At 42.3% G+C, this 26,139-nt stretch overlaps 1 protein-coding gene across 3 annotated transcripts in view; it reads left to right on the top strand.

Annotated features, from left to right (window-relative positions):
• mapk8ip1b (mitogen-activated protein kinase 8 interacting protein 1b) overlaps positions 1–19,720 on the top strand; it is a 42,128-nt gene extending 22,408 nt beyond the window's left edge. For all 3 annotated transcript variants that reach the window (XM_031848314.1, XM_031848316.1, XM_031848313.1), the window contains exons 3-12: positions 106–363; positions 7,057–7,138; positions 8,793–9,944; positions 12,108–12,183; positions 12,743–12,915; positions 13,143–13,246; positions 14,636–14,752; positions 16,422–16,492; positions 16,810–16,908; positions 17,146–19,720. In XM_031848314.1, coding sequence (XP_031704174.1) covers positions 106–363; positions 7,057–7,138; positions 8,793–9,944; positions 12,108–12,183; positions 12,743–12,915; positions 13,143–13,246; positions 14,636–14,752; positions 16,422–16,492; positions 16,810–16,908; positions 17,146–17,218 — 2,205 coding nt within the window. In that variant the 3' untranslated portion in view covers positions 17,219–19,720. The remainder of the gene's footprint in view (positions 1–105; positions 364–7,056; positions 7,139–8,792; positions 9,945–12,107; positions 12,184–12,742; positions 12,916–13,142; positions 13,247–14,635; positions 14,753–16,421; positions 16,493–16,809; positions 16,909–17,145) is intronic.
• The last annotated feature ends 6,419 nt before the right edge of the window (positions 19,721–26,139 follow it).

Below are 26,139 nucleotides of genomic sequence, written 5' to 3'. Positions count from 1 at the left end.
CTCTCTCTCTCTCTCTCTCTCTCTCTCTCTCTCTCTCTCTCTACATCTGCCTCTCTCTCTCATTCTCTGCCTCGACTGACGGCGCATCTGCTCCAATCCCTGCAGGGCCGTGTGAGGAGAGGAACCAATAGCATGTCGGGGAGGGCAGAGCTCGGTGCCGTCGGCCAGATCCAGGCAGAGATGCTGCATTTGGAACTCATCGACGGTGCTGACGGTTACCGCTGTGACAAAGAGTCCTCGAAGGCGTCAGCCATCGCACCCCCGCCAGTCACCAAGGACCCTGCGACACCTGTTACTATGGATACCTACCGGCCCAAGAGACCCACGACCCTTAACCTCATCTCGATTGTGCCGCGCACACAGGTAGAGCCTGATAAACCTTATCTACACACACACACACACACAGAGTTTGCAGCAGATGATTGGATATTGATCAATAAGAAGGAGGGGTGGACTTACAGTGAAGAAGATGTGTGTCTGTGTGTCTTGCCTGTCTGGGTTCCTCTTCACACACAAATGTAAATATGTATCAACAACGTGCCTGACATCACCATTGGATTCACTACAATCGTTTCTCTGACAGGATGTGTCCACTGGACTGAACAATAGCATCAATTGTCAAGACAGAGATTTTTTTTTTTCCCTTGGTGCCCGTCTCTGTTTGTGTTTGAATGCTGCTGGAGCTCGTGACTGTGTGTGTGTTCGTGTACGTCAATCTTTGTGAGGACCAATTTCCGCTTTATGCCCCAGAGGGGGAAGACATTTTGTCTTTGGGGGTTACTTTTAGGCTTAAGGTTAGAACTAGGTTTAGATAAGATAAGATAGTGGGCAATAGTGCTTAACACGGCTGCAATCAACAGTACATGGCCAACAAGACAGAACAGAGGTACACCAAAGACACGGTATTAAACATGTCCTGCACATACCTTGAGACATAAAATACTGGCATCATAAAGACCATAAACCCATAATACATAAAACTACATTCAACAGTGCCTCCTTCCTGTGAACTACAAAAGCAAGAAATAGCCTGTTTTTGTGTGTTAAAGACATTGGGAGGAAAGAAAGTTTGAAGCTACATAATGTACGGTATTAATAAGGGTCCTCACAAGTTTAGACATACAAACATGAGCATGTGTGTGTGCGCAAGTGTTGATTAATGCATGTTGATCTCATGTCAACATGCATTGTGTGTTCGTCCACCTCCTGTTCATACAGCAGAGCTATGGTCCATGTTTTTCTTCACTAAGTGTGTGTGTCTGTGTGTGTGTGTGTGTGTGTATTAAACACAGACTACTGCAAGTTTCTCCAAATTAAACAACTAAATACATCATTTGTAACTACACACAAGCGTTTTCTGATATGATCTGACGAATGACATCATTCGTCGGTGAATTAAATCAATTCCATGCTGTGACGTCGATGTGGTTAAGGTCGGGTTCGGGTTAGGCACAAAAAGGACTCGTGAGATTTAGGAGAGGATCATGGTGTGGGTTAAAATAACAACTGTGTTGAGGTTAGGGGAGTTATGTCGCCATCGTTACAATAATGAATGTCTGATTTAAAATTAGGTGAAGATCATGGTCAGTGTTGACGTGTGTGTTGGTCCATCCATGTCCGCGTATGAGGGCGGACACTGTAATGTCTTACAGTGTCACCTGATTTTAACCTGACACTTTTTTGTTTTCCCCTCCTCAGAGTATGGCATGTTGTGCTGGGAAGGTGGTGTACAGTGGGTTCATCAGAACGTGCCAGGATAGCCTCCTAGTTATGAGAGAAGTGAGAGTGAAACATACAGTAAATGTGCTGTAAAACCAAATGCTCTAAAAGAGGCTCAACCAGAGTTAGGTGATAATTGTCTTTGAGTTTATTGCCGTGAGCGACCCCTTTCACATCAAACGTACCTGCCAGGGTCTCTAGAACTGTAAATGTCTGCATGGTGATGCTCTTGTTTTGCAATGTATACATTAATCTATAGTGACTTTGCCACTGAGTCTAACATACACGCACTCCCCCATAGTGAAGGCTGTCTGCGTGATCAACCAAGCAGCTCTATATTTGTCTGCGCTTTGTTCTTTGCTCAGTTTCCATGAGGTGGAAACAAGCCGACTGTTCTTGCTGCTGTGCTGTGATCGTGCGTGCGTGTGTGTGTGTGTGTTTGAGCTGTCAGAACTGGAAAGCATGAAGGGAATAATTGCTCTGAAACATTTTTCTTCCCGTCTCCTGGGACATTGTTCACTCTCTTCATTCAGCAGTTAGAAAACCAAAAATATTTCAATGATAAGTGGGTGAAGGTTTCCCGAAAGTGGCCTTTGCATGAACTCTGAAGACATGAAGCAACAGACAACGTGTCATTAACGTAACATCCATCAGCAGCAGATGTTGGGTGATCTTACGAGATTCAGCAAAAAAGAAATATAATATATTGTCTCCGCACAGCTCTCAACATGGCGACAGCTCAGCCGCACTAATATGGAACCGAGAATCTTTAATGATTGTGGCGTAGCTTCTCCATATTCACAGATGATGTTTTAGTGTTTGTAATGAATTTGTCTGTTTAATGTGAGGATCTATAGCTGTTTGCTCTGTGTTGTGAGTTTCATCTATAAATCATTAGCTTTAATTTATCGCTCACAGACTCAAATGCTTAAAGCGAACTGAACCACCTGGCTGTCAGAAAGGCTGTTTGCTCTGCAAACTGCTGTGAAACCTTTATGTTAATCGTAACTGCATAACAATATGATCATATATATATATATATATGATTGATTATGTATAAAATGACGACAGTCTCCATTAGAAACGCTGTATTTTCTTGTGCTTGTTTGATGGATAAAACACATTTCTCTGCTCTACTGCAGTACAGTGGAATAATGTTCAACAGAGCGCCTTCAATGTGTCCTTGAAAATATTCATCATACTCTATAATACTATAAGAACTTGGACCACGAACGCCGAGCCTCTCCACCTGGATGCATGTGTGTCCATCAGGTATGATAGGGGCATAAATTGTCTCAGCTGCGGATGACATACACAAAGTGTTACAGCTTAAAGGTTGAATAGGCCTTGTACTTAACACACATCGGATGACAGATCACCACAATACATCTGCAGTGCATTATGCTCTGTGTCTAACTCCTGTTGGTGTAGAAATTGGTTCTGGTTGAATCTGGTGACTCTTCCTGCATGGATTTTCACAGAAGTAATGAAAGTTATTTTTCCTCAGACCTTCTTTTGTTTTGTGGTAGATTTGTTTCTCCAGCACGTCTCTAAGTGAGACACGATAAACGCTCCACCTGACAAAGAAAGTTCACACCGAACACAAAGCGAGTTTGACGGCGGGATCATTTATGCTTATACCTGTCACTCGCGTTTGACGTGCCGGAGAGAGGAAGAGGGGCTTACATGCATCTAGACACCAACAACAATTCATCAGCCGTGTCCGAAATAACCACTACGCTGTTTTGTGCATGTAGTGGAAGTCCCACACGCTGAAAACCAAACGCCATCGTGTCTGGGTTCATAGCATCATCCGAAGGAGCCCGGTGAATTTTGTCGGCTGGTTTATTACGGCGTTATTAACCCAAAATAAACAGGTTTGACTGTGGTTTAGTTGCAATAAACAGATAAAAGGATGCCGAAATAACTAAACAATGATGCAGATTTGTAAAAAGTCATTCATCTTAGTCAGGCCTGTCCCCAAGATGACAAACAAACAACTTTTTAAAATGCTTGTTTTCTGAATGAGTCCTGATCGTTCAGCTATCGCAACATTGTGGCTGCTCCATCGTCATGTAGGCGTAAATACAGTTGTGACATTACTGTTTTTACCATAGACCATTTATACACATACATTTAGTTTCATCCAGTTTCTGTAACAGTATGAGGTGCTACAGTAGAGCTCTGGGTGCATCTACAGACAGCGACAATGTTGTTTTCCTCCGTTTCTGATTCAACAACGTCAGGACAACAACAACAGGAGGAGAATCTCAGTGCGGAAGTTCTCGCTCGAGTTGAAATATTTCAATTAGCGTCTTTGCATTGACTTTGTATGTAATCGCGCCCTGCGAAAAGGTCGCTTTGGTGTGAACACAACATCAGTCAGGCAGCGCAGACACCATTCAAATGAGTTGAGATAGATGAGTAGTGATGATCTCCAGGCAGTTTGTACTGTAAGAAGAGACAGGAGACGGAGAGAGACAGCACACCGGCTGACTGTTTCCAGGTCAGTGGATCGGTAAAAATGCAAAAATATACAATTAGCTCCGCATCATTTGGCAGCGAGTGACAGAGTCCTGTGGTTGAAAAAAAGCAGCTCTGAACGCGACCAGGGTTAGAGCAGCGATGCTTTTTGAAAAGCAATATTTTTAGACCCAATTATCTGCTGAGTACCAGCGTTTTGTGCCAGAGAATTACAGAGTGAGGAATCGTATTAAGCACTAAAATACGCTTTAAGGCAGATATATTTGAAGGCAATACAAATACAACCATTTTTCTAAGGAGTACATCAATTATTTTAGCCACAACTTTAAAGTAAAAGCTTATGTGCAGTATAATGAGCTCTTAGCAGAAACGGGGGTAGGTTTTATTTCACAGATTGTCTCGTCTCAAGCTGCTGAAGTAAAATGATTCAGACAGAAAAACAGGAGCGAGCCCTCCGTCTTAATCCCAGTCCGACTTTAATCTCTCACCGGGCTTTAGGACACCCCTTATGTTGATGTACTGTGTGTGTGTGTGTGTGTGCGCGTGTGTGTGCGTGTGTGTGTGTGATTTGGAAGGTATACCTATATTCTACATTCGTTGAGTTGTGTCCAAAAATGCAGATGGGCAAAGACAATATCAAGGCATCAATAAGGAACATTTGGTTTATATTTCTTTAAAAAACATATAGCTCTATAAAGCTCTATCTGTAGAAGGTCAAATCTAAATTTGGTCAAAGGGTGGAGCTGAGGTGGGAGGAGCAAGAAGCAACCATCCCAGCTGAGTGTGATAGGCTGAGACTCCTGTCAATCAACGCAAACACTCCAAAACATGCTTGTTTTTAGTAATTGATCTTATTCTTATACTAAGTTGGATGCTGAGATCTGCACACAGCAGAACTCCGATGTCTAGTTGACAAAGTCATGTGTTATCAGAGTCACTTCCTTAACACGCACACATTCACACGACGTCTGAGTCACTGCCCTGAGCAATGATCTTTTCATCACTTTGGTTAAAAAGACCTTTACCTCCGAGACGAACGCTTCCGTCTCACCACCTGCTGATTCACTCGTTACCACAGCGACAGCTCTGTCCGTATATACGTCGATGGGGAAGTGAGTCATGCGCAGCATGTGGGTGGACAGAGGAGGAGGATGGGATCTTATTTTGGGCATCAAATCGTCATCATCACAGGAGTTTCCAGTTGGACTTCCATCTGTTAAAATCTCCCTTTGCCATCTCTATGCATTTGTAAGATGCTGTGATCTTTGACGGCTTTGTGAACCAAAACATTGACGTGTCGCCGAGTTTTAAATTGACATCGTAACCAGCCGTGACAGAGCAACATTAGCATTGGAGTCATGTTCGTGTCCACCTCATATAAGTCCAATGTTCACTCTTTTTTAGCTGTTTTTGGCTGTTTTCGGAAAAAGTATTATTTCTGGTATTGCTGGTATTCAAACAATACCCACGACCCCTCGACTTAACTGTCTTCCTCTGGTCCGAAAGGGTGACTTTTCTGTGAACTACTGTTGTGTGTTTGAACTTTGTCACACTGTGAGAATCTGTGATGAGAATGATCTGGTAAGTCATTAGTAGTATTTATGTGTACTTTGGCGACAGGTTAGACTGTGGAAGGCTGACAGTCTTTTTCTACTACGGTATGGTGACATGAAGGTGACAATCATAACTCATGCAACACTTCGAAGAAGTGCCTCCGTTGTTTTGTACGGTCAAGCATGTGAGCACTGACTGACGGGGACTTCATGGTGCATTCAGGTGCACCTTGTAAACTATAGCTGTTAAGTACCTGCCATCTAGTGGAGCTTATTGTTAGCTTATTGGTCTCAATTGATTGTTGAAAAAAAGTTATTGTTATTACATATTAAATATGGCGTTATGGTACGTTCCCCAAAAATCCCTCTTGATACCATGTGGTCTATCTTTTTAGAGAAAGATTTGAAAGTCTAAGTGGCAGTTGTCAGAGCATAAAACCATTGATATGTTGATCTTTTAGAATCAAGACTGTATAGTCTAGCAATGGCATAGTTTGAATCGTGAGTGACTTTAAAATTGAAAGTTAAATGGAATAATGGATTTGGAGAAATGTGACACCCCTGTTAAATATGATCAAATTAAAATAAAATCTTTCCTCACTGATTGGATAAAAAGCATGACCAAAGAGTAACACTAGGCTGGTAACAAGTATCTCACTGCCCTCTTCACGAGTGTGCTCGGTCGCATGTATCACCGCACTAAATAGTGATGTCACAGCGTACTGACCACACCCCGTAGTACTTTTCTGCATCACTGTTTTATAGAAATAAGAATAAGGGAGAGGAAACCGTTTTCTAACACGCAAAAAAAGAAAATAACTAGTTTTGTGATCGGAAAATGGCCACGGTTCCTTGAAAAGGTCTTTTCAATCAACAAATCCCCCAAAACGGCCTAAAGAGACGCCCACTGTGTGTATATTTGTGTGCATGTGTGTGTGTGTGTGTGGGGGTGTTTATCCAGTAGCTTTGATAAAGGTTTGGTTCCCTTTAAATGCACACCACGGAGCACAGACAAAAGAATCCCTGCTCATTCAACAGAATAAAAGCTTTGTGTGTGTGTGTGTGTGTGTGCGTGCGTGTGTGTGTGTGTGTGTGTGTGTGTGTATGCGTGAGTGACATAACAGAGAGCGAGAGAGAGCGAGGGAGACAAAAAGTTGTGTACATTGAGTGTCTGGATCCAGAACTCAGTGACCAAACCTCTCTCTATCTTCCCCTCTCTTTCTCTCTCTGTACTCCCCATCTGATTTATTCTCTCACCATTTCCTTCTGCTCCTCTTCCTCTTTTTCTGCCTTTCCACAGGACACACTCAACAACAACTCCTTTGGGAAGAAATACAGTTGGCAGGAGAAGGTTTCAGGCTCGTCCTCGCCTCTTAAAACAGGTGAGCTTTTCTTTCCCACAAGCTGTGAATGAATGTTCTTGCTGTGTTGATGATGACTGGGATGTGATGACCGGAATGCTGTCTCTGATATTATTCATCCCTGTGCTACGAACACAGCAGCTGCCACTTGCATTGAGTCTTTCAGTTGTGTATGTCTCTCTGATCCTCAGGGGGACTGTGTCAAAGCTTGGATTAGCTATGCTAAGCTAACTGTAGCTAGCCGAGGCTGCACTATTAAACTGTATGTGCGTTAGCCAGCTCGGGGCCGAGCTAGCTGGGAGCTGTCATTGGTCATTGTTACAGCTCTTTTCAGAGCATCATGTGAGGCGAGACTAACCAAACTCACTGCCAACAACTCACCACTGATGGAAGAAGTGATACAGAGGTGATACTTGTTATCTCAATCGTTTAAAAACACTACCAGGACCTCAATCCACTTGGTTTTTATGCATCATTCAAGCCATGGTTGCAGAATACAGAATGAAACCGTTCTGCTGATATGGTTACCCAATAACCTTGTGTTCACCAAAGAAATGGAAATTGAGCCAAATGCTAAACCGAAATTAGTTTTAATGTTTGTCTCAGCAAAAAAATAAACATGATACAAAAGGTGTGCAGCTTATTTTTGATTACTTAAATAGATTATATAGAGTTACTTTTGGATTTAGTTTAGTTGCAACTTGCCATTTGATATTTCAGACTATATTACAACTTTGACATAAACTATTTTGTCCATTAGGCTGCTATATATTATAGTAATATATCTAAATATAACATATATAATATTTAAATATATTATTTATGTAATGTCATCTTCATCAGGAAGAAGAAAACTTAAGGAACTTTAAGGAGCTGCTTATTTGGGTATTAGCCCGATTCAGGGGATGCAATTGTCTATTGTGTTTTTTTTACTCGCACTAAGGATTCTTAGACTTACTGTGATAAAACCTGCAGATTCGTTCATGAACACAACTGGTTCGATTCATATGTCAACTAGCTAATTGGCCTCACGTTTGTTTGAAGGAGTCACCTGAGAGAATTCTACTGAATTTGAATTGCAAAGTGATTCAATGGAGAACAAAGTGCAGCCCCACAAGGAATTTATTTCCATTTTTCATATTGAATATGATAAGAGGGTTAATTGCTGTAAAGTTAATTGGCATCAAATACTGTTATGGTGCATTGCTAAGTAACAATTTCACAAAAAGACAAATGTAGTCCCTCTCAAGGAGAGCCAAGAGTGAAATGTTGGAGTATTGTCCTGAATGGGCCTCGCTGTACAAACACAGAACTCACCTTCCCTTCCCTCTCCTTTGGCTTCAGAAGTCAGTGCTGCATCATCCACAGGGAAAATATCAAGCCTGGATTTGCTGGCGATGGATTATGACATAACATGTCCATCGTCTTCTCCTGGCTGCACTGCATATTTGACGAGTAATCTGGATTACCTAACCATTTGTACTTTTCTCTCCTCCTGTTTTCTGCATTTGTTTCCATGTCTGCCCTCATGTCTGCCTGTGCGTTTGTTTGTCCGTCATGTTTGCTTTCCTGCATCATGTGTACTTACTCTGTGCGTGTGTCTGGCCCTTGTGCATGCTCGTGTGCCTGCGTGTGCGTCTGTGCGCGTCGTCGCTTGCGTCTGCTCTCCCTCCAGGCGAGCTCACCCCTCCGCGCGAGCACAGCTGTCTGAGCGACGAGGACAAGGTGCAGGGCGGGGGAGCGCAGACCAAAGACCGCGGGACCTCCACCGACGCCCCCTGCAGACACAGCCACACCTCCGGACACTCGCACGGCTCGTCCGCGACTCGCTCCAAGCTTCAGGAGAAGCCGCCGGCGCCGCCCCCACCGCAGAACTACACGCCGGCTCCGCTGTACCCAGCGGGGAAGGCGGATGGAAACGGACACCACCAGGAGAGGATCCGCTACCACATGGACGTCCATCTGGAGCCAACGGAGGAGATCTACCTAACTCCCGTGCAGCGCTCCGCAGACCCTCTAGACCCCCCCGACGAGCAGGACCGGCCCTTCCTCTCGCAGCAGACTGAGCAGGGCCGCATGTCCATCAGCTCAGACACGGAGGGCCCGCCTCCTTACCAGCCCCTCCCAGACCGGACAAACCCCTCCATCTACGAGGAGGACGAGGTCTACGTCCCCCCACCTTCATATTCTTCTTGCATAGAGTCCCTCATCACGCCGCCCAGCATGGCTCGCTCCTCCCTCACGCTGGACCTCAGCCTGAAGGGGGCGGGAACGGAGGCCGGGGTCATGCTGAGACCCGGATCATCGGTGGAGTACGTGGACGCCACGGACGAAAGCTACTGCGGCGAGGATGAGGATGTGGACAGGGTAATAATGGATGGAAGGATGAAGAAGGGGGGAGGAGCGGGGGATGGCGGTGGCAGCAGAGTCCCACTAAGAACTTCCATGAACTCGGAGGCCAGCGGCCTTTCGTATGACTCGGTCAAATACACTCTGGTGGTGGACGAGCACGCTCAGCTAGAACTGGTCAGCCTCCGGCAGTGTTATCAAGGCTACAGCGACGACAGCGACTCCGCAACCGTCTACGACAACTGCGTCTCCTCTCCCTACGAGTCGGCCATCGGGGAGGAGTACGAGGAGGAGGAGGAGGAGGAGGAAGAGGAAGAGGAAGAGGAGGAGGAGGATGATGATGAGGACGGCATTCAGATAGGAGGAGTGAGGAGAGAGGCGACGGCTTGTCTGTCTGAGGACTCCACTCCAGAGGTCGACCTGCACTTCTCCAAGAAGTTCCTCAACGTCTTCATGAATGGACGCTCTCGCTCCTCCAGTAAGTCACTTTTTATTTTATATGTTTTTAAATGTCTATAACGGTAAAATATATATACTTGTATTAAAACCATGATAGCCATAGCAGTCAGTTATATTGTTCAGCCAAGCATGTCATAAAAGAACATGTGTCAAAGGGGTTAAAGTCACGGTTATTTTCTCACTGAGAGGGAGGTCGTTAGTGAAGGAACAAATGATGATTTTCTTCCATTTGGTATTTTATTGATTTTGGTCATAATTATAAAAAATAAAATGAGATAGCTGTAAATCAAAATTGAATTTACATGTTATGTTTATGTTCGAACTAGAAAGACATACAGCACGCAAAGACATGCAAACTAAGACACTTTGTTGTGCATATGGGGTAGCCTCCCAATACCTGTGACATCACAGCTTCTTTAAACATCAGTACTTTCTTCTTCATCCATTTTGCCTCCTCTTTGTCTCAGAGACGTGATTTTACATTTTGACAATGTGGATATTTCTTAATACAGTGGAATTATGCGGGAAACAACCAGGAAGCACACAGAGACAGCGGGCTGTAATTCCCTTTTAAACGCAGAGTAACACAGCAGTGGACGCTGTCTGGCCGAATTGGCAGCGTGGTGGGAAAGGCTGAAAGCGATGTGGCTGAGCAGAGCCACAGAGATATCCAGGAGCTGGAATATTCTCGCACAGCACAGATCATCATCGGCATGACGTGTAACTCTGGATATTGTGACGGTCTGTCTTACCGACCTAGCTTTAACTTCATCATGTAGAATCACAACTGAAACTGGTTGGGGAACAGCATTTGAGATTGTATCATACCAGCGGATTGAAACTGTCATTAACATGCCAGTTGTACTAATTTAGGCCACAATACCCAGCACAGCTTGTAAATGTTGTGAATGAAAGCTGCAGTTTTTTCTGCTGCTTTGTTGATATCGTTATCAGCATTCCAACAGCCGCGCATTCAGGGCAGCAACCCAGCTGGACGTTTAGGTGGCCTGCTGGGTGGAGGGACACTGAGCCAAAAGCAGCTTGCGGTTTCATGTATTTGCCTCTCTCTTCCCCTCTGTTGTCCATACTGATCACGCATTCGAAAAAAGAAATAGGTTAGCTGAGTCTTGTTGCAATGGCAGTCCTTGAAATGCTATTTGGAAAGGACTGAGGAAGAAGTAACAGGCAGTGAGTGGCTTTGCTAATGACATTTGTTTTCTCTATTTTCATTCAGCTGAATCGGCTAAATATTTTCGGCACACCATGTGTATTTTGACCGCTATAATCCGGAAGATTTTCAGATCCCATTTCGTTGGCGGACATTGTTGACCGTCACCTTTAGTGTTCTGTATTAAACCCGATGAATCCTCAGAAGGGAAGCAGCTGAAGGTGTGGCTTCTGCCGCCGGTGTTTGAAACGCAAGTCTTCTCGAACAAGACCGTGCGAGCGGTATTATGAAAAGAGTGCTCCCAATTTAGCATTTCACTCCAATCAAAAGCTACATGCTAGTAGCGCCTCGAGCAGCAAGCTCCAAGCAGAGAACCCGAATAGTTTTGCTGCTGTCCCAGACAGGAAACGAGGATGGGTCCTTTCATGAAGGATTGTAGGACTCACCTTCATTAGGCTGACTCTCACCTTGGGCCAGTCATTGACCCACATCCCACATGTGTACGTGTGTGTGTGTGTGTGTGTGTGTGTGTGTGTGTGTGTGTGTGTGTGTGTGTGTGTGTGTGTGTGTGTGAGAGATGCAGCCAGCCTTCTTCTTCACATGAAAGAGACAGACAGAGATTTGTTCATAATGTATGTGTGGTAATTTCCTCTAATAGCCCTCGCTGTGCTCTTCGATGCCGTCCACGTGTTTCACGGACTCATTAGACACACTAACGCAGTTTATCTGAGCAGTGCAGTGGGGGGGGATAACGGTTGTCTCAGGGGACTGTAGGTAGAAACACACAAAGCTCATCTGTTTCACGCTTCATTAAAGTGTGATTCATAGGTCCTATAGGATGCATGGGAGCTTTAAAGTAAACACAGTGAGCCCTCATTGTGTTTTCTGTGTGTATGTGATGGACATTTGTTGCAATTTGAAGTGAAGGTCCATCATCTTTTCGCCAGCGGATTGCAGAGGCTGGCACTCCACACTGCTTTGTGTAATTATCTCTTCTCTTCTCTGGTTTTCAAGGTGCAGAGTCCTTCGGCTTATACTCCTGCCTCATTAATGGAGAGGAGCGGGATCAGAGCCACAGAGCTGTCTACAGGTGAGGAAGAACGGCATCATCAGCACTACCAGCAACATCATCATCCCAACATCCATTCTAAATGTTGCAACATTGATTGATGCAGTCAAAGCTTTTGGCTTATCCAACTGTATTAACACAATTATTTTAAATGTAGATGGGTGGTTTGAATATTACATTATGCATACATTCAAATGAAATGTCCCAGGTGGTTGTCATTACGAAGAGACCCTGTGATTCCTATACAGGCCTACAAACAAATACACGGTTCAGCTACATGGTCTAAACGTAGTTATTCAGAGGTGACCACGAGGGTCAGCGCACCTGAAATGTTCAGTATTCATATGTTCAGTGTCCATGTTTAATAAGGAATTTTCAAAAAGGTAGTTCAGATAATCCCTCTGCACTCACAAAAGCTTGTCTGAATGTTCGTATCTCTATATAGAAACAGTTTATTTCCTTTAGACTGAGCCAACGGTCCAGGCAGGCAGATAGACAACCTGTGTAAGGGTGTCATCCAGCTCATAAAAAGCCTGTGAGCTCCCTCAGATCCCTTGCATAACCTCATCCGTCGCTACAGGTTCGTCCCTCGTCATGACGATGAGTTGGAGCTGGAGGTGGATGATCCTCTGCTGGTGGAGGTCCAGTCGGAGGATTACTGGTACGAGGGCTACAACATGCGAACTGGTGCCCGTGGGATCTTCCCAGCGTATTACGCTATAGAGGTGACCAAGGACGCTGAGAGCTACAAAGGTACTGACTTTGTCACACTTATTAATTAAAGAAGGCTGACTATGAATGTGTTCGGAAAGATGCTAAAATATGTACTGAGTCATTGGTACTGACCAACAACCCCATCAACTACAACAGATATATTACTGTCCCACTGCTGCTGTGAAAAAACGGCTTCTTCTTTTTCTCGTTAAATGTGCTACAAAATCTGGATTTTAAAGCGACAATAAATTGTCTTTCCTGTGCAGTGAAGAGCAGTGAATGGGTGGACAGATACCGGCTGAAGTTCCTGGGCTCAGTTCAAGTGCCCTCCCACAAAGGAAACGATGTTCTGTGTGCAGCTATGCAGAAGGTACGAGACCCATGTTGTGCACATTAGTGTGTGTGTTTGAGTGTGTAAAGCATTTGACTCTAAAAGGTGCAATGTGTAGTACCTGGTTACCTGCTCCAAAGAGATAGAGGGCAACATTTCACCACTGGGTCCATACAATCTGAATTTACAGTCTGGAGTCACAGCGAGCTGGTGGAGCATTAGGTCTAACCATAGACTGTATATAAGAAGTGGACGTATTCATCGTGACGTCACCAATTGGTTTGTGAACTGCCGTTTTGACGCCTTGAGTTTGACGATTTCGCCATCGCCAGCTTGGTTTACGGCCGTCGCCATGTTGTTGTTTTTGCAAGCAATAAACGGAAGTTACCATATTTGTAATGCGGAGGAGTGACGTAGCGACGCTGTATACGTCTCTGGTAGCGGCAGCGACCTGTCAATCACAGTAAGCCCGCCCTAATGCATCCTCTGTTTTATGTGCTATTTGAGTCTAAATGGACCATAATGTACAATGAACATCATGCTGTATTGAAGAAGACTTGAAACTAGAGATTGAGACCATAAACTCATGTTTACAATGTTTACTGATGTAATAAATCAAGAGAGAAGTCATTTTCTCATAGACTTCTATACAACCAGAGGAGTCGCCCCCTGCTGGTCAGTTTAAAGAGATTCTGCATCACTCAGCAGAACCAGAGGTTGGCGCCTGGGTCTAACCTGTGTAATGGCAGCAACAGAAAGTTTGCGGCGGGGAGTCGGGATCAGACCCCCAGTGCTGGGGTTTGCACAGGCTGAATTCAAGCTAACTGCTAACTGGGTGTCCATCTCCCAGAGCTGCACGCTCTGCTCCATGGCTGGTTGGCAGTAGATATCTCAGCAGCACAATACATTGACGAATTTGGCAGAACGTCATGTCCCAGAAAGCTTTGGCAGAGGACATGTGGCATAATGCAAAAACATAACACAGATAAACTGTGGCATGTTATTGTATCCTGTTTGTATCTTCTACACAATGTGTAACTGTCTTTAGAGCATGAAGTGTGTTCACACTGGAACAACTACAAAATAACCCGACAACAGGAAAACATGCAGACTGCACTTTAAGAACGTGATGTCATCGTTCCACAGTGCAGCAAGCAACAAAAATAAAGGAGCCTCTTGTTCGGCAACATTTCAATTGAAGAATTAATGTAATATTGCATAGGATTGACATATTACACTAGCTTCCTGTTAAGTTTTCAAACTTTAGATTGACAAGTTGACTATTTCCAATACAGAACACTGTCAACATAGTATTACGTCTGTATTATCATCCTGTATAGAAGTGGATTACAGGATAAAATGATCTTTTTCAGAGTTGTGAGCTTTTTACATCAGCAAAGAGAGTCACCTCTTCCGTTTGTTCTTCAGATTGCCACCAACAGACGGATGACAGTCAAGTACAACCCGCCTTCCTCCTGCATCCTGGAGATCAGTGTGAAAGGCATCAAGCTTGCAGTTCAAGAGGATTATTACGCCCGTGATAGAGTGAGTGCTCAAACCGTCCCTTTGTCTGTCTAATGCGAAATAGATCTTCATGAGGTTTTGTCAAGTAAAAGCTCGTCCTCACACCAGAATCCCATCGAACTATTGAGGCATGTCGCCCCCATGTGGCTGCTAATAGACACTGCAGACATAGTTGTTACGGGGCGTTTTCTTAAAGGAGATCTTACTTCAGTATTTCCATTTTGAGTACTTTTCAACCTCTATTCCTCAACATTTCAGAGAGTAACATTGCTCCAATACAGTTATGTAACAGTTGTAGTCACAGTTTCAGATGCCGAACATATGATAAATTAAGATAAATTATATACACATACAAGATCTCCACATGGGCTTATAAAACACAAAATATATTGTAGCGTTGAAGCAACATTTGTCAGAAAAGAACTTTGTAGATTAAAAAAATATTTAAAATACAATTTGTCTCCAATCCCAAACTCTTTAAAAATAATTTAAAACACTTTTTTATGATCACTCAGAGAGATTAAAGACATTTTAAATACAACCCACAAATTGCCTTCAGTCTAACCTACCATTGATTCAACTTGTTTGTTTGGTTAATAGCTCTGAATGAAACTGTACATACTTTTGGTCAAATTGTGGTTCACATAAGGCTCTACATAGTTTTTTTTATGAGATATTTTATGAGACATGTCTGCAACTTGGATTTGTAAACATCAACAAACCATTTTTCTTTGTTAATACGTTATAACTTATAGAAATATTGCACTGTAACGTGTTTTAAATAGTAAAAAGTGCATTATACAAAATAAAAGTTACCTAACTGGACCAGGAAATCCAATCCAAACTGTCCCAAATAAAGATATTGCTAGTGAGCCACTGTTCAGATAATAATACCCTTTTTCACTTGTCACAATTCCCAGAAGAATATCATAGGTGTGCTATAGTACTTTTTAGTAGTTTGGAATAGCACTACCTGCAAAATCTACAACTGCAATATGCTGCTTACATCTTAATTATGAAGTAATAATAATCAAAATGTTGTCGTTCCAACATGTCAAACTATGACGTTCCACTACGGTCGCAGTAAACACTCGTTGTGAATTCAAACAAAGAAGTATGTAAACTAAGTAAAATGTCATAAAAATAACGTAAGTGCGGATAACACGTAACTTTAAAACGCCACTTTGGGTCACAAACACTTATCTCCTAGTTGAAAGTCCTGTTTGTTTGACCCATTAACCTCCCTCCTGTCCGGTGCGGGTTTTCAAGTTTTTTTTATACTTCGTCATCACTCTCCTGGAGCATTTTCTCTGTTTCATAATATATTGTATTTACTTGAGTGCTGTTTCATACAGATGCTGAAGGGTGTCTTGTGTGTCGCTACTAAACACAGAGGGGCTCGACAAAGCGTCTGTATTCGACGCCCTGGAAATGAGATCAGGACGTAATAATACATAATACAACACTCAGAAAGGGGTCATTGTGCATAATGAGTACTTTTACTTTTGTACGTTGTGCTGTCAATCATTTTGTTCTTTTGGACTTTTGAATGTAGGACTTTCACTTGGATTATAAATATTTAACATTCATTCCATACAGACATACTGTATAATGGGGCAAATACGTGTGTGAGCGGCCTTCTTGATGTTAATCAGACATTTATTTTGCCTCTTTTCTGTCCCGTTCTCAGAGTAACGAGTGCAGCCACTTCTTCCAGTTGAAGAACGTCTCCTTCTGCGGCTACCACCCCAAAAACAGCAAGTAAGTGAAGGCAGAAAACGCAGGGACTATAATACCAGGTCACATTAACTGTGCTGTCAGACTAAGCAATAAAGAAGCAAGGGGATGCAAACTGTAACGTCTTTACCCTCTGCTAGTGTTCATCTGCATTAACTTACCACCAGGCGTCGCTAGAAACTAACAAGTGTACCAGACTTCAGACATATAGACCGCAACCCTTCACTGCCTACTGATCAAATGTGAAACAGCTATTTATTTTTGAAACATGACAGAATACAGTATTCAAAGAACGAACGGTTAATGACTCCCCTCATCTGTATTCCCTGTCTTCTCCGCAGGTATTTTGGTTTCATTACTAAACACCCGGCAGACCAGAGATTTGCCTGCCATGTGTTTGTGTCTGAAGACTCCACTAAACCTCTTGCAGAGTCAGTAGGGTGAGTTCAGTGAATTAGCTCTTAGTTATTCATTCTTTGTATGGAGGAGGTGGGTGGGTACTTCAATTCTGCTGAAAGGCAACGATTTAATGTTATTAGAAAGAGCTGATCTGTTCCAGATCACTGATTTGTTCTTGAAAACTATTTATATATATATCTGTAATATCTAAAAATACACACATCTAAATCCGGACGAGTTCTAGAAGCGACTGAAGTACATGTCTTTGTTTTTTTCAGGAAAGCCTTCCAGTTGTACTATAAAGAGTTTGTGGAGTTCTCGTGCCCAACAGAGGACATCTACCTGGAATAGCCCTGCCCTGCCTTCAACCACAGCTCTGTACAGTACATAACATAATTTTGCATGAAGGACAGTCATATCTAAAATATCAATAAAGGCATAAACAAGACAAACAAGCAGGAAAACAAAGGAGCCCGTGTTGGAACTCTGGTGAAACCTCCGTGCGGCAAGAAAATATGGAAATGAGCCAAAGGAGGACCATTTTGAGATAACGAAAATATGCAAAATGGAGTCGGGGAGGAGATGGTGACTGTAGGCTGTCTGTTGGAAAGCACAAACATTGTATTACTGCAGCCTTGGCAGCGCTAGTTAGCCTGTAGCATCATCTCAGCAGGTGCAACTCTGAAAGCCCAGGAGCCGTAACTGGACGACACCAGCTTGCATTTGCACTTAACAAGAAAAAGAAAAGGTTGACATTTGGAAACACATGATGAGTTTGTCTGAGCATGAGGGGAGGTGTATATTTACTAAGAGATGCCCTCACACTGTACACAATGTACACTAAGTGACAGAAACCCATGTAGGAACAGTGACCTTTATCCTTTCAGCTCACCTGATGTGAAGGTCCACCCTAAAACACTGTTATAAAACCAGCTACAGGTGATGTTCTGTGCATTTGTTGTGGGTCCCACGTTTAGATGTTTAACGTGGAGCCAAACCTCATTGTCAAATCCAGACAATTTCAGGCAGTGGAACAGAATGCAATGCCAGAGTTTCAGTTAGCAGATCTGTTTTTCTGAAGGTTGAAGGGCATTCTGGGAAATGTAGGTAATCGCTGATTGAAGTAAGAGTAGACAAGGCAGGGTACTAAACATCTGAATCATGAATAGCTCCTGAAATGCACTCAGCATCACTTGTCCATGATTTTTTTTTTTTTAAACAGTGTGAGGGAGTATGAACGTGGATTTTTTTTTCCTTTGCAAACTTTTCATCAGCTTCTATCGGTACTCAAGTGCTAAGCTAAACAGCTCCCACAATTTGCCCAGTAAAGCTGTTAGTTCTAAATGCCTAGCCACACTGTGCTTTTTTAACTGTGTTCTAACTAGATATAAAATCAGTGACGAAGCTGTTGAACGACAAATCTGGCTTCGGCTCTTTCGGTGGTTCAAGACGAGATCAAGACGAGAATTCTCCTTTGTGTGGTGTTTCTAGAAACTTGCTCCTCATAGTTTTCCACACCAGAAATATGAAACGCTCTCAGTGTGGCGGCGATGGGATAATAAGGCTGAGCCTCGGCACAGTAGGTACGGCTGCTGACAAGGGAGTGTCTTCATATCTTCACTAGTAGTGCCTCTTTTTCATCAGATCATTGTGACCTTCCTCGGTGAAACATTATCACATTTTTAAGGGATCGCCATCGAGTGTGTTGAGTTTGAATGCAAATTCCCATTCCCCCCCCCCCAGTGCACTAAATTTGCTGTGCTGTACCTGTGATGTCACAGGTCATATTTCAGAACACTGAAATCGTGCCAACACGGGGCCTTTATGTCTACATGTCTATGTAATATGTTATAGCACACAACCCCTCAAAAGTGCGGTCCGCGGGAACAAAGGCGGAAACATTTTGTGCGACCCCCGAACGCGACATGAAATGCATGCGTTGTATTGGAATCATCCGTGGCCCTTTTCAATACTTTACCTTTTCGATAGTCTACATTTAACACACTGCTCGGCTACTGTGCCCCCAGGCACTGTGACTCGGTACCAGCTATGTTAAATAACATACACAACTTTGAAACAAAAAATGTAAAATGCCAAGGAAAGCCACACAGACATTTTTTTTTCTTTGCTTATGAATATGTGACAGAACTACAGACTTAAGCAGAGCTGCAACAAATAATTGATTAATTGATTAGTTTATTGACCGAAATAGATTTAAGTTAACTTTCAAGTAAAAATGTCAAACAATCCCCAGTTTTAGCTTCTCAAATAAGGAGATTTTCTGCTTTTCTTGATCTTATGCCATAGTGAACTGTGAAGTGGGTCTTTTTAGGTTTTGAATTGCATTGACTTTTCTTGCATGGCGTGTTAAGATACCACCATTCAATGATCAGAACAAAAAAACCAAAGGATTTCAACTATTTCCTTTTTTAATGTCATCCTGGGTCCAGCACGGGTACAGCATAGTTGTTCTTCAGTGGCAAACAAAGTGTGCTTCCTACATCATTCATCACAAACACTAATTTCTAACAGATTATTTTATGTGATCTATATTTAACGGAAGATTAAATGTCCGTAAAAGAAAGATAGATTAATTAATTAAGGATGTGAAAAATTGTCCGTTCAGGCATCTCGCCAGTCCCCATGGTTTGTTCCTTTCAACAACAACAACAACAACAATGGAAAAATCTGGAAAAAATGAAGTGGTCTCCTGTTGCTGATCAAAGCCAACATGCAGCATCAAGAGAGCAACGCTGACTTTTATATGAGTTCCCTTCTCAAGAGCCAATCAGGCAGATAGGAGAAACTGTAGCGGGGGCTATACAAAGGGTGTATAGACATGCCATATATATATATATATATATATATATATATATATATAAATAATTTAATATCTGTAATTATAAATATCGTATGGATTCAACATGTAGTATGTGAACTTTATCTTGATTTTAGATTTTTTTTCTCTTTTTTTTTAGGTGTGAATTCTTTATTTAAAAATTTTAATGCAGATCTCATGGTGTCCTGTCATTATTACATTTATATCACTGTATTTGTGAGGTCCCGGTGTTGATTCTAATCGGATGAGCCAGCTCCAGTGATGTCACAGCATCCCGACATCTCAGCAATTACCCTGGTGAGTAAAACGTTCGTCATAGCTGACTTGTGAGTGGGAAACTAATGAAGTAACTCTCTACTGAAGCTGTGTTTTCACGTGTTGTAATTAAACACATTCTTGCTCTTTCGTAGCTGTTATGACAACTTTTACTTCTAAATGAGTACTCGTTACTTACTGATAAACTAACAGTAGGCCTACTGTACATTAGTTGGTGACTCAGTTCCTTTTGTTAAGGCTTTTAGGATTTTATTAATACATTTATTTGTTTGCCTTTTATTTAGAAGTGGACTCAAACTGGGTTTGTTGCGGAACATGATCAGCGTCTTTGACCACGGGGCCACCGTGTCTTGTCAGTGTGTGCTCCTAAGAAGAGGATTGTTTGCAGGTCGATAGTTGCAAAAAAAGAGAATCTCCCGAATTGAGGCTTTCTCAAAGATGAACTTTTCCTATGAACTAGATCTAATTAATAGTCAGACTTATAGGGCAAATTTACCGTGAATTCTGATTAATTATAAGTTGTTTTAAACCAAAACAAACGCCAATTTTGGCAATCCATCCGACTTGTCTTCCTGTTTTTATTTGTGACATACAGCTGGGTTTCCTGGACGAGAAGATCAGCTTCATTTGTTTGCATCAGGATCTTCTGTCTGTCTGTCAGTAGTATTCCTCCTCCAGGTTTGGCTGATAAGGATATTCAGAGTCGGGTGGCAGAGGAGGAGGGAGGGGCCTCTCACCATAATCTGCAGCAACAGAGTCAATATCACCATAAGGTGCCTTTGAGACTTCCCCATTTCCAAAAGAAAAAGCTGAGATTCTCCATAGAACTTCATATTCATTGTATTAAGTAGATTATATGCTGTTAGAAATGCATGTTGGTCAAGCTCCAACACTTTAAAAAAATGAACTGCAAGCAGATAATGTACATGCAAGCAGCAAAATATGTCCACCCTGTCATGGACAAATTCAAAGTAGAGTAAATACATTGTAATTACATAGTGATTATAAAATGTTCATTTTCAGAAAGCTATTTAGTCCCTTTCTCAACACTATATTTTAGTTAATGGGAAAAGTATTTGGATAATAATGAAATTATGGCAAACTATTTGTTTCGCTATCAATCCGAGAGAGTTGCACTTTCTTTTCTAAATAAAATCTAACAACAAAGATATCTGGTCAAACTTTCAAACAATACTATTTGGCCCTCATTTGTTTATAAAGGAATCACGCAAAAGGTTTTGCTAACTTGTGAAAATAATTTGTTTATTTGCATAAAACATGAAAATGACAGGGTGGACCTTGGGCATGACAGGGTGGACACGTTGTGAAATGTCATTCAATGGCCTTATAAATTCAATAAATCTAAATGAAATTATGTACAAAAACATGTCAGAGGTCCTTTTCCCATGTACAGTGCATCCAGAAAGTATTCACAGCGCTTCACTTTTTCCACATTTTGTTATGTTACAGCCTTATTCCAAAATGGATTAAATTCATTATTTTCCTCAACATTCTATACACATCAACCCATAATGACAAAGTGAAAACTGTTTTTTGCAAATTTTTGCAAATCTATTAAAAATAAAGAACAAAAACATAACATGTACATAAGTATTCACAGCCTTTGCCATGACACTCAAAATTTAGCTCAGGTGCATCCTGTTTCCACTGATCATCCTTGAGATGTTTCCACAACTTGATTGGAGTCCACTTGTGCTAAATTCAGTTGATTGGACATGATTTAGAAAGGCACACCTGTCTATATAAGGTACCACAGTTGACAGTGCATATCAGAGCATAAACCAAGCCATGAAGTCCAAGGAATTATCTGTCGACCTCCGAGACAGAATTGTATCGAGGCACAGAAAAATTTCTGCAGCATTGAAAGTCCCAATGAGCACAGTGGCCTCCATCATCCGGAAATGGAAGAAGTTTGGAACCACCAGGACTCTTCCTAGAGTTGGCCGCCCAGCCAGACTGAGCGATCGGGGGAGAAGGGCCTTAGTCAGGGAGGTGACCAGGAACCCGATGGTCACTCTGACAGAGCTCCAGTGTTGTTCTATGAAGAGAGGAGAACCTTCCAGAAGGACAACCATCTCTGCAGCACTCCACAAATCAGGCCTGTTTGGTAGAGTGGCCAGACGGAAGCCACTCCTCAGTAAAAGCACATGACAGCCCACCTGGAGTTTGCAAAAAGGCACCTGAAGGACTCTCAGACCATGAGAAACAAAATTCTCTGGTCTGATGAAACAAAGATTGAACTCTTTGGCCTGAATGCCAAGCGTCATGTCTGGAGGAAACCAGGCACTGCTCATCACCTGGCCAATACCATCCCTACAGTGAAGCATGGTGGTGGCAGCATCATGCTGTGGGGATGTTTTTCAGCGGGAGGAACTGGGAGACTAGTCAGGATTGAGGGAAAGATGAATGCAGCAATGTACAGAGACATCCTCGATGAAAACATGCTCCAGAGCGCTCTGGACCTCAGACTGGGGCGACAGTTCATCGTCCAACAACGACCCGAAGCACACAGCCAAGATAACAAAGGAGTGCCTTCGGGACAACTCTGTGAATGTCCTCGAGTGGCCCAGCCAGAGCCCTGACTTGAACCCGATTGAACATCTCTGGAGAGATCTGAAAATGGCTGTGCACCGACGCTCCCCATCCAACCTGATGGAACTTGAGAGGTTCTGCAAAGAAGAATGGGAGAAACTGCCCAGAAATAGGTGTGCCAAGCTTGTGGAATCATACCCAAGAAGACTTGAGGCTGTAATTGCTGCCAAAGGTGCTTCAACAAAGTATTGAGCAAAGGCTGTGAATACTTATGTACATGTTATGTTTTCGTTCTTTATTTTTAATAGATTTGCAAAAATTTGCAAAAAACAGTTTTCACTTTGTCATTATGGGTTGATGTGTATAGAATGTTGAGGAAAATAATGAATTTAATCCATTTTGGAATAAGGCTGTAACATAACAAAATGTGGAAAAAGTGAAGCGCTGTGAATACTTTCCGGATGCACTGTAGGGGGAAATTACCAGTTGAACAGACTGAACAAACACACTGAATAAAGATGCCCAAAATGAGCCATTAATGTGGCCTTCTAGTTAAACTCTACATACGTCTGCACAGTAAAAGTCAAACATTCAACTGTAGAACATGAAGAAAAACATTTTTAAGTGGAGAACGGTTGATGTTAAAAAAACAGCATGTTACAGAGGCGTCTCCAAACAGTCTCTCCCTTTCTGCAGAGACATGGCTCAATTCTGCAGTTGCTATTCCACATACGTCCAAGCAGACGCTTCAATCTGTACAGAGCGCTTGTTCAGAGCCTGTGGTTCTGGTATTAGGCAAATTCTCTTCCAGTCATGGTACCAACAGATGTCCTCCCGGAGACTTGGCCAATGGAATTTGTTTATGCCATTGCGGTGCATACACTTAACCTTTACACTTTAATTGGCGGTCCAGGTAAACTAGGCTTACCTTATCAAACTAGGCTTGCTGATACCGATATCGCCAAAGAAGTCCATATTGTCCACTCCTACTATCTCTACTAGCATGTACTGTTATAAAACGTGTGTAATAGCTGTTGTAGTATGCGTAACATTATCAGCATGTGGCATAAACTACACACATTTCCTTCCTGTCACGTACCATGTCCACCCTGTCATGGAAGGTTTGCTGACAGGGTGGACAATGACAGGGTGGACATTTTTGGCTAATGTTAGCATTTAATGAGAACATGGTGGACCTTCAGTTAGCAACATGATTCAGTTAGCAAGGTGACTGTGTACTGTTTAACAAATATATTTCGAATTTCTGAAAGGTATTTATATTAATTGATATTTCACTACGACAGGGTGGACATGTTAAGCTTGACAACATCCAACTACACACATAATATGATGAAAATTACGAAATATAAGTGTAAATACTTTGCAACTAGCCACAGTTTTAGCCTCCAATGAAGAAAAACAAAATGGTGGTAGTAATGTCACTGAAAACATCAGAGGGTTTCTTAAAGGGGTAATTACCCCATAATGTCAGAGTGGACAGCAATTTCAGGGACACATGCAAAATGTTCAATATGATTATGAAAATAGAATATACATGATCAAAATGACTCGTTTTATCAAATAATTTGTTGTGGACAATAAAACCAAATACATTTTTTTTAAATTTAGTATCATTTAACCACTTATTACACACACTGTAGTTAGCAGAGCAGTGTGTGGGACATGCCAAAATCACATATATCCAATGAAAAAAAACGGTATAAAATGTAGGAAACACATTTCAAGATACTTATCATTGTACTGATATGTGTGTAAATGTTTGGCCATTTATAATAAGACCTCAGAGTTTCATTATTCTGCTACATTTTCATGATGACAGTGATTCTGATGAGGACACCAAAGGCACTTTATAGTGATATTGACCCAACACATTAACACAATCAGGTGTAGTGTTTTAAACCATTTTGTGTGTTTTCCCGGATGAGCCCCCAACTGTTACGTTCCCCGTTTTGGCATCTCAGGGATGCGGGGAGTAACGGTGTTTATTTCCCGGGGAAAGAGAGACTGAGTAATGATGACGGTTAATGTTTGGTTTTATGACCATTGGCCATTGGCACCTTTGTTCCAGCCATAAAACCAAATCAAACATATGTTTGGTTTTATGGGAGGGAGTGTTACATGCTGTGTTGTGTTTGTGCTCTCCCTCTGTGTTCCCTCAGTGTCTTCTCGAGTGCCACCCTCTGTCCCGGATGCCAGCTGCGGCGACTGATTGGACGCAGCTGTGTTCAATCGCGATTAGCTGGTGGATAAGAGGAGAGGAGCTCCTGATGGACACTCTCTTGGGGCAGACCACAGTAGTGAGGCTGTGCGTGTGAGACAACCCTTGGGCAACGCGTAGTGGTGGAGCTGTGAGTGTGTTGCTGTGGACCATTGGCACCTTTGTTCCAGCCGTGTGGGCTGTTGTGTGTAAAGTGTCGCTTTCTGTTGACCAGGAAGTAGTTTTCTTTTGCTGCCGTGCAAGCTGCTAGCTTTATTATAATAAATACTCTTTTTTTACCCGTCATCTTTGCTCAGTCTCTCTTTCCACGGGAAAATAACACCGTTACTCCCTGCATCCCTTAGATGCCAGAACGGGGAACGTAACAATCAGTGTTTGTCTACAAAGCATGTGGTACCTTGTTTATTTGATTAATATTAAGCATCCTCCATGAACTTATATATGGCTTCCTTACCATCAATAACGCTGCCATGCTGTTTGAGGTCGGGGTCAAAGAGCAGCTCTAACTCTGCTTCATCAGCTCTGCTAGAAGAAGACAAAACACCAGATGAAAACAGTGACAGTAACGGCATCGCTGATATCAGAAACCTGAACTAATGTCTGTGTTCACATGATAATCTACGAACAGTAATCTGACAGAGGAACGGCAGGTAAAAGATATGAGGCTTTGTGCCTTCCTTTTGTTCGTGTATGACGTTGTCACTCCCTCCTGCAGCCATTGCTCCCTCACTTCTCCAATGCATTTTTTAAATATGCTTTCAGGGAGGGTTCTAGCAGAATGTGTTTGAAGGGAAAGTTAAAAAAAAATGCACATTTAGCCTCTTAGCTATGCTGTTTATCAATCTAGATGGTTTTGGTGTGAGTTGCCTAGTTTTGAAGATATCGGCCGTAGAGATGTCTGCCTTCTCTCCAATATAATGGGACAATATGGCACTCAGCTTGAGGTGCTCAAAGCGCCAAAACAATACATTTGAAAAACTCAACAGCGATGTCTCTCTCCAGAAAAAAGGGACCCGGTTGTTCAAGATAAACCACAGACCTTGTGAGCAGTCTCATGTCGAAAAATTAATTTTTCTGTGGATTATCTTTACCAACCAGGTGAACTGTCCCTTTAATACATTAAGTTCGAGAAAATAACATGATTACACGGCTTTGTTGAATACTCTATTATGATTGGTCGAGTGCGGCATTTCTTTATAGCAGACCTCTGCGATGAAAACCAACCGTTGCTATGGATGCAGTTCTGACCTACATAACATTAGATTTGTTTTGATTTTTGTTTTTTTAGCAGAAGTAATAAAATCCTTTTGAATTTGATAAAAATACATTTAAATCAACGTCTTGTCTAAAATGAATTGATCTCTT

The sequence above is a fragment of the Anarrhichthys ocellatus genome, unplaced genomic scaffold, assembly GCF_004355925.1.
Source record: "Anarrhichthys ocellatus isolate YVR2014 unplaced genomic scaffold, GSC_Weel_1.0 scaffold8, whole genome shotgun sequence".
Classification (NCBI taxonomy): Eukaryota; Metazoa; Chordata; class Actinopteri; order Perciformes; family Anarhichadidae; genus Anarrhichthys; species Anarrhichthys ocellatus.
The sequence above is the reverse complement of the archived record's forward strand: the minus strand, read 5'-3'. Positions and strand labels throughout refer to the sequence as shown.